Source organism: Tricharina praecox (assembly GCF_024521635.1).
Source record: "Tricharina praecox strain CBS 144465 chromosome Unknown BZA05scaffold_10, whole genome shotgun sequence".
Taxonomy (NCBI): domain Eukaryota; kingdom Fungi; phylum Ascomycota; class Pezizomycetes; order Pezizales; family Pyronemataceae; genus Tricharina; species Tricharina praecox.
This window is the reverse complement of record NW_026250412.1, coordinates 858,423-873,625: the sequence shown is the minus strand read 5'-3', so window position 1 is coordinate 873,625 and position 15,203 is coordinate 858,423. Positions and strand designations below refer to the sequence as shown.

General features: G+C 55.6%; 6 protein-coding genes and 1 non-coding gene across 7 annotated transcripts; 1 reads left to right on the top strand and 6 right to left on the bottom strand.

The window, feature by feature from the left end:
- Positions 1 to 2,963: 2,963 nt before the first annotated feature.
- BZA05DRAFT_396436 (uncharacterized protein) lies at positions 2,964 to 3,531 on the bottom strand. The gene is made up of 2 exons (XM_051483528.1): positions 3,268 to 3,531; positions 2,964 to 3,206 (listed from the first exon to the last, which is right to left on the bottom strand). The coding sequence occupies exons 1-2, from the start codon at positions 3,313 to 3,315 to the stop codon at positions 3,027 to 3,029; spliced, it is 228 nt and encodes a 75-aa protein (XP_051340131.1). The 5' UTR covers positions 3,316 to 3,531; the 3' UTR covers positions 2,964 to 3,026.
- Positions 3,532 to 4,828: 1,297 nt separating this feature from the next.
- Positions 4,829 to 5,528, bottom strand: BZA05DRAFT_320918 (uncharacterized protein; the record flags this gene model as incomplete). The annotated part of the gene is made up of 2 exons (XM_051480444.1): positions 4,829 to 5,276; positions 5,335 to 5,528. Coding segments are annotated over 2 exons (642 nt in total), but the record flags the coding sequence as incomplete, so codon positions are not given.
- Positions 5,529 to 6,163: 635 nt separating this feature from the next.
- BZA05DRAFT_t159 lies at positions 6,164 to 6,244 on the bottom strand. Its single transcript has one exon. It is a non-coding gene; the product is annotated as a tRNA-Gly (tRNA).
- Positions 6,245 to 6,296: 52 nt separating this feature from the next.
- BZA05DRAFT_32309 (Pre-rRNA-processing protein TSR2-domain-containing protein) lies at positions 6,297 to 7,143 on the bottom strand. The gene is made up of 2 exons (XM_051480458.1): positions 6,787 to 7,143; positions 6,297 to 6,718 (listed from the first exon to the last, which is right to left on the bottom strand). The coding sequence occupies exons 1-2, from the start codon at positions 7,069 to 7,071 to the stop codon at positions 6,428 to 6,430; spliced, it is 576 nt and encodes a 191-aa protein (XP_051340129.1). The 5' UTR covers positions 7,072 to 7,143; the 3' UTR covers positions 6,297 to 6,427.
- Positions 7,144 to 7,204: 61 nt separating this feature from the next.
- On the bottom strand, positions 7,205 to 8,215 carry BZA05DRAFT_396432 (transcriptional regulation of mitochondrial recombination-domain-containing protein). Its single transcript, XM_051483527.1, has 2 exons — positions 8,041 to 8,215; positions 7,205 to 7,958 (listed from the first exon to the last, which is right to left on the bottom strand). The coding sequence occupies exons 1-2, from the start codon at positions 8,143 to 8,145 to the stop codon at positions 7,461 to 7,463; spliced, it is 603 nt and encodes a 200-aa protein (XP_051340128.1). The 5' UTR covers positions 8,146 to 8,215; the 3' UTR covers positions 7,205 to 7,460.
- A 470-nt stretch (positions 8,216 to 8,685) lies between these two features.
- On the top strand, positions 8,686 to 10,264 carry BZA05DRAFT_318105 (uncharacterized protein; the record flags this gene model as incomplete). The annotated part of the gene is made up of 2 exons (XM_051480405.1): positions 8,686 to 10,148; positions 10,198 to 10,264. Coding segments are annotated over 2 exons (1,530 nt in total), but the record flags the coding sequence as incomplete, so codon positions are not given.
- A 2,652-nt stretch (positions 10,265 to 12,916) lies between these two features.
- BZA05DRAFT_425412 (ferric reductase NAD binding domain-containing protein) lies at positions 12,917 to 15,070 on the bottom strand (the record flags this gene model as incomplete). Its single annotated transcript, XM_051485957.1, has 4 exons — positions 12,917 to 13,038; positions 13,098 to 13,562; positions 13,619 to 14,256; positions 14,310 to 15,070. The coding sequence occupies 4 exons, from the start codon at positions 15,068 to 15,070 to the stop codon at positions 12,917 to 12,919; spliced, it is 1,986 nt and encodes a 661-aa protein (XP_051340126.1).
- Between the last annotated feature and the right edge of the window lie 133 nt (positions 15,071 to 15,203).

Genomic DNA, 15,203 nt, shown 5'->3' with positions numbered 1-15,203 from the left:
AGAACGGCGAGGACCACAAGGAGGGAGTTTTCTGGGCACAAGTACCTACATAGGTCGGTAGGTATTCCTGGAAATCTAATCGAGCGGATGGGGCGGGTGGGAAGGGGGGGCATTCAGAGGCTGGCGTCGAGTCTCGTTGGTGAGCCATGACGATCTTTCTAGCATCAATTTCCAGTGGATGGCCTAGGCTACATTTTATTTTCTAATCTATTCTTAATGGCAATGGCGGGCCCCTTAGGATGCTATGTAGATCCGAGGACTCGGTTGGCCAGTGGTCGGTCATGAGGGGGGTGATGTGATTTCCGAACGATTGGGATGGGATAGAAGCCGGCAGATATTTTAGGATCCTCCCTAGGCCTCACCCTCACCCACACCCTCAGGCTTAGTTACTCTAGATCCGAACTCCGTGATCATGGGCTAGGTAGGTATTAACGGGCATTTTTAAGTTTGCCTACCCCCATACCTCGTAGGGGGGTGAGGTGCGATGTGATGAGGTGTGATGATTCCCATTCGCCCATCCGCTCCGCACCTATGCTAGAGCTATGCAGACGGACGGACGGATTTAGTTTAATCTCACTGAGAGCCCGTGATAATTTCCGGATTCCTCGAATCCGCAGCCCTACCTACAGTATCGAAGTGTGTTTCACCCCTCGGTGCGTGCAGTGGGCACTCGGCCGGTCGAGGCCATGCATCTATACTCCGTGAGCATATTCTTACAGTCTCCTCTGTACCTACCCCTTCTCCATTGCGGTGTGTGGTGTGGCCCGGTCCATAGGAGCGCATAGAAGCGCCGGCGCTGGCGTTCCACCCCTAACAAACGAACGAAACCATCTCTCATCTCACGCAGATCCAAAAGCAAGGAACCAAGGAGTAAGGACTGGCAAGGACTGGCAAGGACTGGCAAGGACTGGCAAGGACTGGCAAGGACCAATGGCCAAGGAGCGAGCGAGCGAGCGCGACTTCCCCCTCCTCCACTCCACTCCACTGACTGCCTTTCGCTCTTACTCATCCTCCTCCTCCCCCACCACCCACCACACACACTCACACACACACTCGTCATACCTACCCGCCCCATCCATGTCGATTCAACCGTCGTAGCGGGATCCACAGCCCTATGTACCAGTACTAGCACACTCCACTATACGCACGTCCGCGGCCTCACCCCCTCCCCCGCGTGTTTCAACGCTCGAGTGACTCCCCATGCAGCCCCTGCAACGGCGCTGGAACGGCGCTGAGACGGTAATGCACACTCACACGCTCACACTGCCCCTTATCAGGTCCAAGCTCCTCCCCGAGCCCCAGTCATCCCGTCATTTCTTGCGGCAGCCTGTAAGATTCCCTAGGAAACTAGGTGGAGTATGTGGGTAACTAGGTGGGCAACTAGGCACGACATCATGATGAGTCGTGCGTGAGTTGAGCGAGTGTGGCCGTGCTGGATAAGTGCCGTGTGTTGATATGGTATGGTGCTAGTAGTTAGTAGAGGATCCCTGCAGGCAGTGGGTGCCAGACGCTGGATGAGGCTGAACCACGCTAGAGGAACTCAGAGAACCGACGACCAGCGGCGCCCGGCGAGCTCGACACCGCCGTAGTTACTGCTGTATGTATGCACCGCGCGAAAGGGGTAACCAAGTATGTAGATAGAGCAATTGCTGGTTAGAAGGCACCGCAGCCAGGCCGCCGCCGCCAATCATTGCGCGCACCACCGACCCCATCGCTCCCACCGCTCCCACAGTGAGTGAGCAGAGTGAGCATCAAAGTGCGCGGGCTCAAAGTCTGGGCGGCAGTGCAGAGTGCAGAGTTTCTGTGCCTGCTGTGTGCCTGCTGTGCGTGTGACAAAGGCCCGCCTGCGTCCTGTCCTGTCCTGTCCTGTCCCGACCTGTCCAGTCCTGTCCTGTCCCGACCTGTCCAATCCTGTCCTGTCCCGACCTGTCCAGTCCTGTCCTGTCCCGACCTGACTGACGTCGCGCGGGGCAGACCCGACGCCGACGCGAACCCCGGCTAGCGCAGAGTGCTCTACTCTATGTAGCATATGCAGAGTTGCAGAGTATGTGCGGTAGAGCACCGAACCTGACTGCACTGGACTGATGCGTGCGGGCGTGAGAATGCTTGCGCTTGTGAGGTTGATTTGAATTTTGAGGTTGATTTGAATTTTGAGGTTGATTTGAATTTTGAGGTTGATTTGAATTTTGAGGTTGATTTGAATTTTGAGGCTGATTTGATTACTGGTGATATGATATGATATGATATGATATGAAGTGATGCACAGATTGTGGTGGGTGGGTGGGTGGGTGGGTGGGTGTTCCTGAGGATCGCTCGCTGGGGTGGGGGAGGGGGGGGGGGGCAGTTTATGGGTAAGGTATGGTACTCACTTACTGTACTGTGCGTGCGGCGTGCTGTGTGCTGTGTGCGTGCTACCGAACCCGGAGCACTGGCTGACAGGTCGAGAGTGAGGTGAGTGAGGTGAGTGAGGTGAGTGAGGTGAGTGAGGTGAGTGAGGTGAGTGAGGTGAGTGAGATAAGTGAGGTAAGTTGATGTGCGCTCTCCGTCCCATCCATCCATCCATCCCATGCCATGCCATCTCATCCCATGCCCTCCACTCCACTCCACTCCACTCACCTCCATCAGCCTTGCTGCGCAAAACCGATGGATACCTACCGCAACTGAGGATCTCGTGCAGTTGGGCTGGGTAGGTGTGTAGGTGTGTAGGTGTGTAGGTGTGTAGGTGTGTAGGTGTGTAGGTGGGTAGGTGGGTAGGTGTGCAGGTGGGTAGGTGTGCAGGTGTGTAGGTGTGCAGGCGTGTAGGTGGGTAGGTGTGCAGGTGGGTAGGTGTGCAGGTGTGTAGGTGTGCAGGTGTGTAGGTGGGTAGGTGTGCAGGTGGGTAGGTGTGCAGGTGTGCAGGTGTGTAGGTAGGTATATAAGCCCGCCCCCCACCGGCCCCATTGCGAACTTTCTTTACATACACTCCCGAGAAAGACAAATACCCAAGTGCCTTCCACCCCACCCCTCCTCCCAAACACATCAACACATCAACACATCAGTACATCACCACCTCCTCCACCATGTCGCAGCCCAACACCAGCTCCTCCGCGCAGTACTACACCACGACGACCAGCGCGCCCCGCCCGTCGGCGCCGCGTCCCCCGCGCCTTCCCACGCCGGACCTGAAGCCGATGCCGATGGCGATGTGGCCCAACAGTGGCTACTACGTACGTTCCCCGTCTCCCTTTCCCTTTTCCGTGATCCAGCAGAGGGCTAACTTTCTCGCAGAGCTACGGCAAGTAACGTCCCCACAAAAATACAAAACACACAAAACATACTTTCACCTATGACTCCCAGTCGACGGTTGAGTCGAATCGCTATTTTTCGATACTACCTGGCTCGTTCGAGCGCGATTGATTGATCGCTGGATCTTCAACACGGTCGTGGTACATGGCTGTCGAATCTCCACTTCGGTACCGGGCCATTATCTGGCCAGTCTGCTGGCAAGGCAGAACAGGGCTGGGAATGCGGCGGCAGAGGGGGAGGGGGAGGAGTGGGAAGAGGAGGATCTGGGGGAGGATTTGAGTGATGATCTAGGAGGAGGGTCTGGAATTACTGCGTTGCTTGCGGTTTGCGAACCGATTCTCTCTGTCTCTGTCTCTCTGTCTCTCTGTCTGTTGGTGTTCATTGCTGCGGAACGTTTTTCTTGGCTTATTTGCCAACCAATTCTCTCTGTCTGATTATTCTCTCTGTCCGTCCATTTCATTGCTAAGAACATTTTTCCTGTTCGCCTTGATCTCACATTCTCTCTGTTCACTGAACATTCTATCCATAGCACACAAGAACCATGTCTCGTGCGCGCACACATCGCACACATTGAACGCCCTGAGTACCTGAGGTCCCACCACAGTACAGTAGATTTTTTTGTTTAGTGATGCCGTAAGCCAGCACCCGCAGCTATCCAGCAGCATTGGATGGATGTATGGATGGATGGATGGGCTGCATATGCACATGCACAATCCATGCACCCTGCACATGCTCGAGCGAGAGCGTGCGCCCCAGCTCACCGGGCGTGCGACAGGGGTAGTTTATGTACCGTAGGAGGCTGCTGCTGGTGCGCTGCTGCTGTGGTGGCTGTGCACCGCCTCCTTCGCTGTTGCCTACAATTACATGTACATGCTTACAGACTAAGGTAAGTAAGGTAAGTAAGGTAAGTAAGGTAAGTAAGGTAAGTAAGGTAAGTAAGGTAAGTAAGGTAAGTAAGGTAAGTAAGGTAAGTAAGGTAAGTAAGGTAAGTAAGGTAAGTAAGGTAAGTAAGGTAAGTAAGGTAAGGTAAGTAAGGTTGACTGCGCTTCATGGTGGGTCGTTCGGTGGCTGTGAGTGTCGGAGCCGGCCGACAGGTTGTAATCGTGGATGATCGCCTTCAGCCTTGTGTACCTAGAGCACTAGTAAATAGTATAGATACATCTAGATAATCCAATCACGACGCGACTCAACCCTACATACCTACGGTACTTGCCTACTCTATCTGACAAGTGCAATTGCACGTTCCAGCCTTCTCGTCCACTTCGATTTTGACACTGGGAAGCTTAACCTCTCCGGACGGCTTCGGCTTCGGCGTCGGCAGCGCAGACGCCTCAATATCAGCCGTGGAAGTTCCCGCCGCGGCCCCCTCACTCGTAGCGGCACTCTCCGCCGAGCTCGCCGTCGGCCTCGGTCCTGCCATGCCATCCTTATCCTTGACGGGCGTACCCTCACCCATACCCGTACCCGTACCCTTACTCCCAGGAGCAAAGCACTTCCCATCAGTCGGCAGCTTAAATGGTATACCCTCAACCAGCCGTTCGGTAACCTCCTCCCCAGGGTTCGGATACCTCAGCGCCGCCCCAGGGGTGCTCTTACACTGGCCCTGGCCAATGTGTCCCTGTACGTTCATATCGCCGAGGAACATATCCGGGCTCTCCTCCAACATATCCCCCCCATCCCCACCCCCGCCTTGAATTTCCACCTTCGCGCAATTCATGTAAAACTCATCCCTATTCCCCGTGACCGCGATCCACGTCCATGCGAAAAGCGCCGGACCCGCACGCGTATTCGCGGGGATAACAAAGTTGAATCTCTGGTCGGGATCGGTGGACAGGTTGCTGCCGAGCGGCACACCGCGCGGACACCCGCCGATATACGAGTGCAGCACTTTCCAGGTAACACCGCCGTCGAAGGAGAGGCTCGCTTGGCAGCTTCCGCCAGAGTGCGCGGCTAGCGCGCCTTCGGCCCCTGGGATTAAGTGGCCGAGGATTCTAAGGGGGGTTAGTGAAAGTGGACGGGGGAGGGTGGGAAGGGGGGGTGGGAAGATACTCGAAATATGCGCTCTCACCCGCGGTCCACTTGGTCGTTGCGGACGTGGAGAGCAAGGCGGACTTGTGCAGGCCTTTGCATGGGAATTGGCTGCCGTCCGCGGCTAGTGGGGCGTTGTAGGCGTTCGCTTCGGGCGCCTCGGCGGGCGCGCCGATCGGGGGTGGGTACTTGATGCGGGCGTGGGCGGAGACTAGTGGTAGCAGCAGGAGGAGCGGGAGGAGCGGGAGGAGGGAGGAGGGAATGCGCATGGTGGATCTTGGTGGATCTTGGTGGATCTTGGTGGATCTTGGTGGATGGTTGGTTGGATGGATTGTTAGATGGCTGTTCTGGCTGTGTGTGTGGGGGGGTTCCTGAAGGCTGATATCTACTAGTTAATGCTTTAGTTAATGCTTGACTACCTGTGAGGAGAGGAAGATCTGTCCGTTTATATGCAGACGGGGCGGGGCGGGTGAGGGTCTACATGAGCCACGGAGGAGGAGGGGGGGCATGTTGATCGAGCTGTTGAGCTGTTTGTCGTCCACGGCCCACGGGGGTTCAAACACTGACACTGACACTGGCGTCTGGGGCTTTCGGGATGTTCGAGTTGGCTCCAAACTCATCTAGACGGCTAGTACAATCCCGTAGCAGAATCCCCTCGCCGACCAAGTGGGTGCCCGCCCGTAGAGTAGGAAGTCCTCCGCTGATCAAGAATCGTCCAACTATTTCCTTCGTCCATCACGACCAGTCTGGCAGCCACCGCTGCTTGAAGAGCCATGCAAAAGACTGGCTATTGCTCCCGCCTGGATGCCATCACTCGCATCAAAAAGAGTTGAAGAACAAAAGAAATGATTGATTCAGCCGGGATTTGAACCCGGGTCGGGCGCAGAATGCTGGTTGGCAAGCGCCCATGATACCCCTACACTACTGAATCGAGTGATATCTTTGGCAACTATTAGTAGCATATATACCGTGTGGCGCCTGGTCACAAACCCACTGCACAGTAACAACCACCCCAATGGAATACGTTCGTTTCTATACACTTTTATTGCCCCATAACGCCCATAGAAGTACCCTCACATCCGTATCGAAGACCCCCAGTGGCCGATTAAGGCCACTACCTCTTGCGCCTCCTCACAGTCTCGAAACCATCCTGATCGACCTCGGGCTCCTCTCTCTCCTTCGGCGCAGGCGCAGCAGCAGCAGGCGCATCACCCATCTCCTCATCGTCATCCTCGTCGTCGTCCTCCTCATCACTCGAGCCAGCATCCTGATCGACGGCTTCCACCCTCGGCGGCAAGATCATCTGTCCCCTCGGCTTCGACAGGAACCGCTGATGCAGCGCGTCGACGGCAGAGAAGTTGTCTTCAGCGATCTGCCTCCGCAGGTCGACGACTTTCTTCGCGACCTATCCCCCATCACAGAATTAGCTTTCGGCTTCCTTCCTTCCTTCCTAAGGAGTGCAGTGCGACGGACCTCGTAAGCGCTGTCGTCCTCGAGCGCAACCTCGAACTCGTCTTCCATGACCTGGACGAGCGTGCTCTCGACCTCGTACTCGTCGGCGTCCGGAATGCTGCTCCACAGGTCGGCGATGGTGCCGCAGAGCCAGTCGCGCTTGTCGCTGCTGTCGGCGCCGCCCCACTGGCACGCTACCGCGTCCGTCAACGGCGGCCAGAAGTTGAGGAGTAGCGAGACTCCGAGCTCCCATTTGGGGGTTTGCGCGGCGGTCAGGTTGGCGGGTATGGGGGCTTGCGTCGACATCGTGTGGTTTGTGGTGGTGGTTGTGGTTTGGTGAGGTGGGATGCAGGTGGGATGGCAGGTGGGATGGGCACGTTGCACAGACAAAATATTTTGGACCCCGCGTTTAGCCCTAACCTTGCGAGCTTATATTCACGCTGGACAGATAAAAAGCTTGGATAGTCAACGTTTGACGTCTGGATTACGTGCGCAGCCCTCTCCTGCCGGAATTGGACGCAGGAAACAGCAACCGGCGAAAACATCCGTCACTTCGTATGTAGCTATGAGATACGGCACGATTGCGGGCTGTTGTAGCTGATGTGCCGTGCAATTGCAATTGCGACAGATGTTCCAGGGTGCCCACCGAAATCTGTTGTTACAAGAGTGATATACACATCCCACCCACCCATCCTCTACACCGTCACAGCCTCCTCCTTCGGAGCGTCCGCTTCCGGTACTGCTTCCACTTTAGGTAGCTCCACCTTCGGCGCCATATACGGCCGGTCCGACCTGCCCTGATCCGCATGTCCCACGAGTTCCGGCCACTCAGCCGCATACTGCGTATCCAACATATCCCTCCAGCGCACCATCACGTCGCCGTTCTTGATGGCCACGCCTTCACTCGCCGAGCGCGCGATCTCGATGCGCAAGCTCTCGGCCAGATCCGCGATGGAGTTCGCCTTCTGGTTCATGATGACGTACTTGCGCTCCTTCTTTGGCATCTCGAGGAGCACGGGGTCGTATTGTGTCTCGTGCAACTTCCGGAACTCTCGGAGCTTGTGATACGTCTTGAGGCCGAGCGCGGGCTCGGGGAAGGACACAGTCGCGAGCGGAGACCAGTGGTCCTTTCGGAGCGCGGCAGGAACCGTCTTCTTCGCGATGAACGGGAGTTGCTTGAGTGCATCGTTGTTCTGCGCAAGTGTTTTCTCGAGGTCAGTGGCTTCTTGTCGTCTCGTCCGGGAGTGAGAGTGCTAGAGGCGGAACGGAACGGACATTCAAGGTTCGCGTGAGGGAGTAGACGACTTGGTTGGTGTGGATGTTATTGTAGATGAAGATTGTACGGCCGTGGTTGGCGACATTCTTGACCGGTCGGACCATGGCGGGCAAGCAATGGGTGGACGGGTAGGTTGGCGGGGGGGTGTTCTCGTGTGCGGGCGGTGATGCCCGGTGGAGCTTTCGAAAATGCTAGACGTTGCCAAGTGGCCATTACCCGGATTTCTATTACTAGTACATGTGTTACAAGTAACATCCCTTGTGATCTCCCCCATGTGAAAGACTGTACTCCAGTCAGAGTAAACATCTGTTCCTTGACGCGAATCAAGACCCTGTTTCTTCTGTCTCTTGTCTCTTTACCCCCAATCACACCTCCCTCCAGCTTTGTTGATCACCGTGTACTCCCTTCCGCGCTGCTCAAAAATACGCACGACGAACACACTGCATCTATTCATTGACTTTACACCATCAGTACCATTCCAAAGTCACTAGACCAGTGAAAGGCGAACGCAACACAACGCGCAAACATAACTTCGAATTTCCCCGGTGTGTGACGGCGTCGCTCCCGAAATGCCGTCCTCCTCGTTCCGCAACAACTACCGTCCACCACCTCGAGAATACGCATACAACCAATACGAGCCCAACATCGCATTGTCTACGGTGTCTACGGTCGTCGTCGGGGGAGTCCTCCTGATCTACTTCCTGCTCGCCGACTTTCTCGCGCTCCCATCGCCACTCGACGCCATCGCGCTGATGGCGGGTCGCCTCTTCGGTCCCGCGGCGCGCGAACGCCTACAAAACGCCTTTGCGACGACGCCGCGACAGGTCGTGAGCCAGGTCCGGAACCGTGCCGCGTCGATAGTTGGACGGGCGCCGCCCCGTGTCGGCGGCGGTGGCGTGGTCGGCGGCCTCTGGAACGTGGGTAATACGTGTTATCAGAATTCGGTGCTGCAGGCGCTGGCGAGTCTGGAGGGGCTGAAGTCCTGGTTGGATGCGATCGAGGATGGGATCACGGCGGAGGCGCTGGGCGATCTCGTCGAGGAGCTGAATACTGTTTCGGACCGGCCCAAGGTCGAGACTGCGAGTGCGCTGATCACGCAGGCTAGTGGCGGCACGCGGGGCTGGATGTTTAATGAACAACAGGATGCGCAGGAGTTTCTCCAGGGCTTGATGGGCGTGTTGGAGAAAGAGGTTGGGGCTATTGAAGAGCGGAGGAAGCAGGATACGACCGTGGGGTTGGAGGGGATATTAGGGCGGAAGGATTACATGGTGGCGCAAGATACCTCGCTGAGGAGTCCCTTTGAAGGGCTGTTGGCGCAGCGGGTCGGATGCTTAAAGTGTGGATATGTCGAATCGATATCTCTGCAGCCCTTTACGACCTTGTCGCTACCAATACCAAATGCCTGGGCCACAACACTGGAGGACTGCCTCCACGGTTTCACCGAAATCGAAAACATTCCGGAAGTGGACTGCGACAAATGCACTCTCCTTTCGATCCGCGACCGCCTCATCGAGTTCCGTGCATCTTTATCAAGTGCACCACGTGCGCCATTATCACCCACCAATTCGGACCCTGAGAGCGACAACGAGAAGTCGCCACCGCCGCAAGCATCGCAAGCGATGATAGAAACTATCGCTACGCGCCTCGAAGCTATCGAGGAAGCTCTCGACGACGATAATTTCTCGCCGCGCATTTCTGGCGTCAAACTGGACGGTTCGCTTAAGGTCTCGTCTACAAAGACGAAGCAGGTGATGATTGCGCGTGCACCACAAGTGCTGGTGCTACACACCAACCGGAGCAAGTTTGACCCGCTCACGGGGACGGTGGGGAAGAACTATGCTGCTGTCAGATTTCCGGCCATTCTCGACTTGGGTGCGCTTGGCGTCGTCACGAGACACGAGCAGCTCTCTACGAATCCTGGTCGAGCGATCAGTGACTCTAGAAAAGAGGATGAGAATGTCGAGGACGATATGATGGCTGCTGGCGGGGAAGGAGTATATGAGCTCCAAGCTGTGGTCGCCCACTACGGCGGTCACCACAACGGCCACTACGTTGCCTACAGGAGCTGGGCCGACCGGTGGTGGAGGATCAGTGATCACGAGGTCATGTTAGTTGCTCTTCCTCTCTTGCTACCCCAACCCCACTGACCGGATTAGTGCTTGCCATGAGGAAGATGCCCTCGGCGCTTCAAACGCATTCATGCTATTCTACGAGCGCGTCTCGGCAGAGGCACTTGCACGGCGGCGCGAACGAGAGGCAGCCGAGCCGCCGATAGAAGCGTTGATCACTTCTCTCCCAGCCAGTGAGAATGAGGACGAGTCCCAGTCCACTGTCTACCGCGCGCCGCAGCAGCTACCCACACCTCCTGACTCGGACGGTGAGGACGACTCCTCGGCGGAAACCCCCACGCCCACACCCCAATCACCGCCATTATCGCCCAACAACGAGTTGGACCACGTCGAACATGACGAAGTGCCAGAACTCAGCAGAGACGTAAGTTCTCGCGACTCCTCGCCGGAAACTCCGCCGCCGTCCGCGATGCCTCCAATGCCGAAATCGAAGAAGACGGGCAAGGGCCGGCGGAAAGGACGCGAACGGGTTGGCGGCGCGGTGAATTAGGGATGCAAGCACTGGGGGTAATGGCGTATGGAGTTTTTCTTTTCCTTTTCCTTGAGGCCCGGCCTGTTGTACTATATGTGTATTGGGATGGATCGCTGGGCTTTTTATGGGCTTTTGTCACGTTTCGGGCGGGTTGAAGTTTAATTAATTACTTGTATGGAGGGCGTTTAAACTTTGAGGGTTATTCACGAGCCCAGTATTATGTTGCGGCGTTGGAGTTGTCGCTTTGAATGGGTGGCAGTGGTTCCATCTTCCATCGTGGCTCACTCGTTGGTTTCCTTCTTTTGGGTGTTGGGAAATGGATAGGATGGACGCCTGGGATTAATGGATATCATTGATGGATGGGACGGGACATATGCATACACGCTATAATCAAACGGAGGGGCGGATGGTATTTTATGATTTATCCTATCGACATGTAATTGAAACAGCCGCATAGTACCAACCTACTTTTTGAAACAAATACCAGTGAGATACTTAGGTGACACTGTTTTATACCCACCATGAAGCAACGGTCGATTATGCATGAATACGAGGTATATCGATAGCATAGATCTCACCTCGCCTTGATCATACTGTAAGTAGAGTAGACATAAGGTCATGGCGGTCACGACTACGGTGGACTATAACGAGTGATGAATAGTGCCACTCGCAGTGCGAGTGAGCCGGCATGCATGGATGCAGACAAAAACAAAAACAAACCCCACTTCATCCTCTCCCTAGGGCGGAAGATACGTGGCGCATTGTGTAGCACGGTATTACGTCGGCAGATGAACCGCCGAACCGGTGCTGCTGCGTGCACCGCCGGTCCGGATAGGTTATGTAAGTACCGCCAGTCGGCACTGGCACTGGCACTGGCGGTGGATAGCGGTGGATAATTCCATAGAGCGAGCGAGCGCGAGTCTTGAACACCGAATTCCGAACATTGACCACCGACCACCGAGTGATCTCCGTGTTCTGTCGGCTTCGGAACCCCTTCCTCTCCAGAACACCCCGACCTCGGCCTCGGCTTTAGATTCAGACTCAAACTCAGACTCAAACTCGGCCTCAGATAAACTCCCCGACCGCGGCATATCGCCCGATCGCGGCACTCCCCCGCATCACCCTACCCCGTGCCCCCGTGCCCCCGTGCCCCCGTGCCCCCGTGCCGAACCCGCACTCCCTCCCGTACTCGCACTCTATGTATGTAGGAATCATGTAGGTGTGTAAGAAGTATATAGTTGTGTATGTAGGTGTGTAGGAAGTGTGTAGGAATCATGTAGGAAGTATGCGTGAATGTACTCTACTCTACTCTACTCGCCGTGCACTCCGCAGACTCCAATCTACTCGCCGTGCACTCACCGCATACTCAATGCGCGAGCGCACGCCGAATAGAGTACCTAGATGAGCTGCACGCACGCCGGAGCTATTACCTACATTGCTTCACCTTACCTTGCCTGCCTTACCTAAATTACCGTGCAGGGGGGATCGGGTGTTACGGCATAGCTTCGGGCTCCACGGAGCATCTCACTCATTCAATGCCTTTCTTTCTCTGTGTATGCAATAGATTACCTACCTACGCAGTCATCTCCGTCTCCGCAACCATCTCCGTCGCCGTATTCGTCGCCGTATTCGGTCGTTGAATCGCTTCGTCATGTTTCGGAAATCCAGCTTGGAATCCAGCCCTGAGCTCTAAGCTTGGAATCCAGCCTTGAGCGTGGAGCTGACTGTGTAGAAAGTAATGTATGTACGGTATGTATCATGTAAGAAGCATGTAGGACTTAGGTAGTACATCCTCCCGACTCCCACTCCCAACTAAAAAAAAACCCCCCCACGCACGCTCCGCATACGTATCACGGGTATCATCATTCGATCAACATCGACCATCATCGATCAAGACTCTCTCTCGAGAAAAAAAAAATACAGACAAAAGAAAATGAAAATAGAAATTAAAAAAACCCAGATTTCTTAACACCGTCCTTCCCCGCCCAAAAAGGAGCCCAAAAAGAGACCAAAAAAAGAGACCATCGCTATAAACACAAACCCAAGACCCATAGATAGAGAGAGACAGAGAGACCCATAGAGAGACAGAGAGAGACAGAGATAGACCGCCCTCCGTTATTAACAGACCCAGACCCAGACCAGACCCATCTAGGAAAAAAGAAAATAAGAATAGAAAATAAAATGGCAAGAAAATAATGTTGGTACAACTGTATGTACAAGATGTAGAAGTGAATTAGTGTTGGTGGTTGGTGTTCAAGGTTTTAGATCTACCATCTACCAGCCGAACGACTCGGTGTGGAGGTAGACCTCTTCCCGCTCGTCGCTGGTCCAGATATCTGCCTGCATGGCAGCCACAGCGTTTGCGACATCGACCTTCATGCCCGGAGGACCACAGACTGCACCGAATGTAATCAGTATAAGAAACAACACAACAGAAACTTGGGAAAAAACATACCATAAACGCAGGCCCTCTTCCCAAAGCCCTCAGACCAGAGTCTCAAGCCCTCCTTCAATGGCGGGCGTCCAAACTCGAGCAGCACCTCGTCGCCCAGCGGTGGGAGTTTGCTGAGTCGCTTCTCGGCCTCGTAGATGGACTCGCCGCTGGGCGACTGCGCCATGTCTTCCTCCGAGTTGCTGTGGCCGAGCTCCTTCCGCAGCGCGATCACTTGCATCTCGTATTCCTTCTCGTTGGGTATCTCGCGGACGCCGTGGAGCGGCTCGGCGGCGTTGAACATGGGCGTCATCGGCGTAGACGGGGTGCGTGGGGAGGCGGGCCAGTCGCGGGTCGCAGAGAGCGGGAAGGATGGCCCAGGCAGGGGCACAGGTGTTTCTTGCGTCACGTAGTATTGGACCAGGAGGCAGTTCTTGGGCATCGACCGGGCGATCTTGGAGATCTCATCCTTGAACCATTCGAAGGCGTCTGGGAAATTCTGTTAGCCGATATAAAGTGGAAGCGGAGAGGAAAAAGGGCCATACCAAAGTGCTTGACAGTCCAGATCAGGCGGACGTCCCTCGTCACCGCCTCCTTCGCTCTGATCTTTGCCGACAGCTCCCACAGATGGCCGATGACGGGCGTGATACCGGAGCCACCGCAGATCAACAGCACCGTCTCGAACGATTCGAGCGGTCGTGCGAGACCACCGTAAGGCCCATCGAGATAGACGCGGAACGAGTTATCGGGCTCACTGCGCGAGATGTCATAGACCTTCTTGGTGAAGCCCTTCTGGGGCTTGAAGACGAGCACGAGGTCGTTGTGCTCGCCCTCCACCTTGGCTGGAGCCGAGGCGACGGTGAAGGGATGGTTGTCGAGGAAGGCGATGCCTGGGATTCGGATAAAGACATGCTGGCCAGCTCTCCAGCGGAGGGTGGTCGGCACGGTGATCTTGATGCCGTCGTCGCTCAGGCGGGTAAAGTGTGCCATTTCACCCGAGAAAGCCCGGATGAAATTGGTCTTGAAGAAGAGGCGGTAGATGAGACAGCCGACCCAGATGGCGAAGCCGGCAAAGAGGTAGTGCCAGCTGGTGAGCATGTTGTTGCAGTGCCAGAACATCAAGCCGAGGAAGCCCACGCCGGCAACGATGTGGATGTGGACGAAGAACTCGTAACACAGTTTCCTGCCTCGAGTCAGTTATGCGATCATACAGGGAGGACACCGGAGGGAGCAAACCTGATGGGTGATACCGAGGCCGCGGTGAGCCAGAACAAGCAGGCAAAAGCTCCAACGCCGTTCCAGTAGACAATATTGGACATGAACTTCTCCTTCGCCTGTCCCCAGCCGCCATTGACCACGGGCTCGACGATGTACGGGATAGCGTGGATGGCACTCAGGATGGCCATCAAGATTCCCAACCAACGATGCAGCACGTTCAACTTCTCGTGTCCAACACCGGTGACCAAGCTGACCAAGTTGACCTTCATCCCGAGCGCAAGCACGAACGGGATCATAGCCACAGCGATCATGCCCGCTCTCCCCGCTATCGGCGGCGGGCCGAGCTCTGGGGAGCGCGAGTAGTACGGGCGCTGGGTGAAGACCCACAGCATCGGGTACATGAAGCCGGCCATGATCAGTGTGCACATGCCGATCGAGATGTACGCGGCCCGGCGCCAGCGCAGGTAGGCGAACGCCCGGAAATGCGTCGATATGCGGTCGTACAGACTCCGCTCCGGCAGCTTCTCCCTTATGCCGTTCTTCATCCGCCTGTTGGTGATGGTGATCCGGAGACGATTCGAATCGAGCCGGATGTCGTGCCAGTTGAGAGCACCGTAGATGAGGAGTATTCCCGATATGAAGAACACCCAGCCCAACGCATGCCAGTCACCCCTTCGCCACGGCCATATCAGCTTCTTCTGATACGACTGCAGTTCGATGTTGTTGACGTCGTAGAGCTCCGGGTTCAGTATATTCGGATTGATATTCAAGTCCGACATCTTGGGGGGTGCTGGGCTGGGGTGCGGAAGCTGAAGGTGTCGGTTTCCGCGTTGTTTATCTCCAGCTCATTATCCTATTTTCCTTCCTCTTCCACCGGTTGCTCGTTTTTGTGTTTTGTTTTTATTTCTTCCT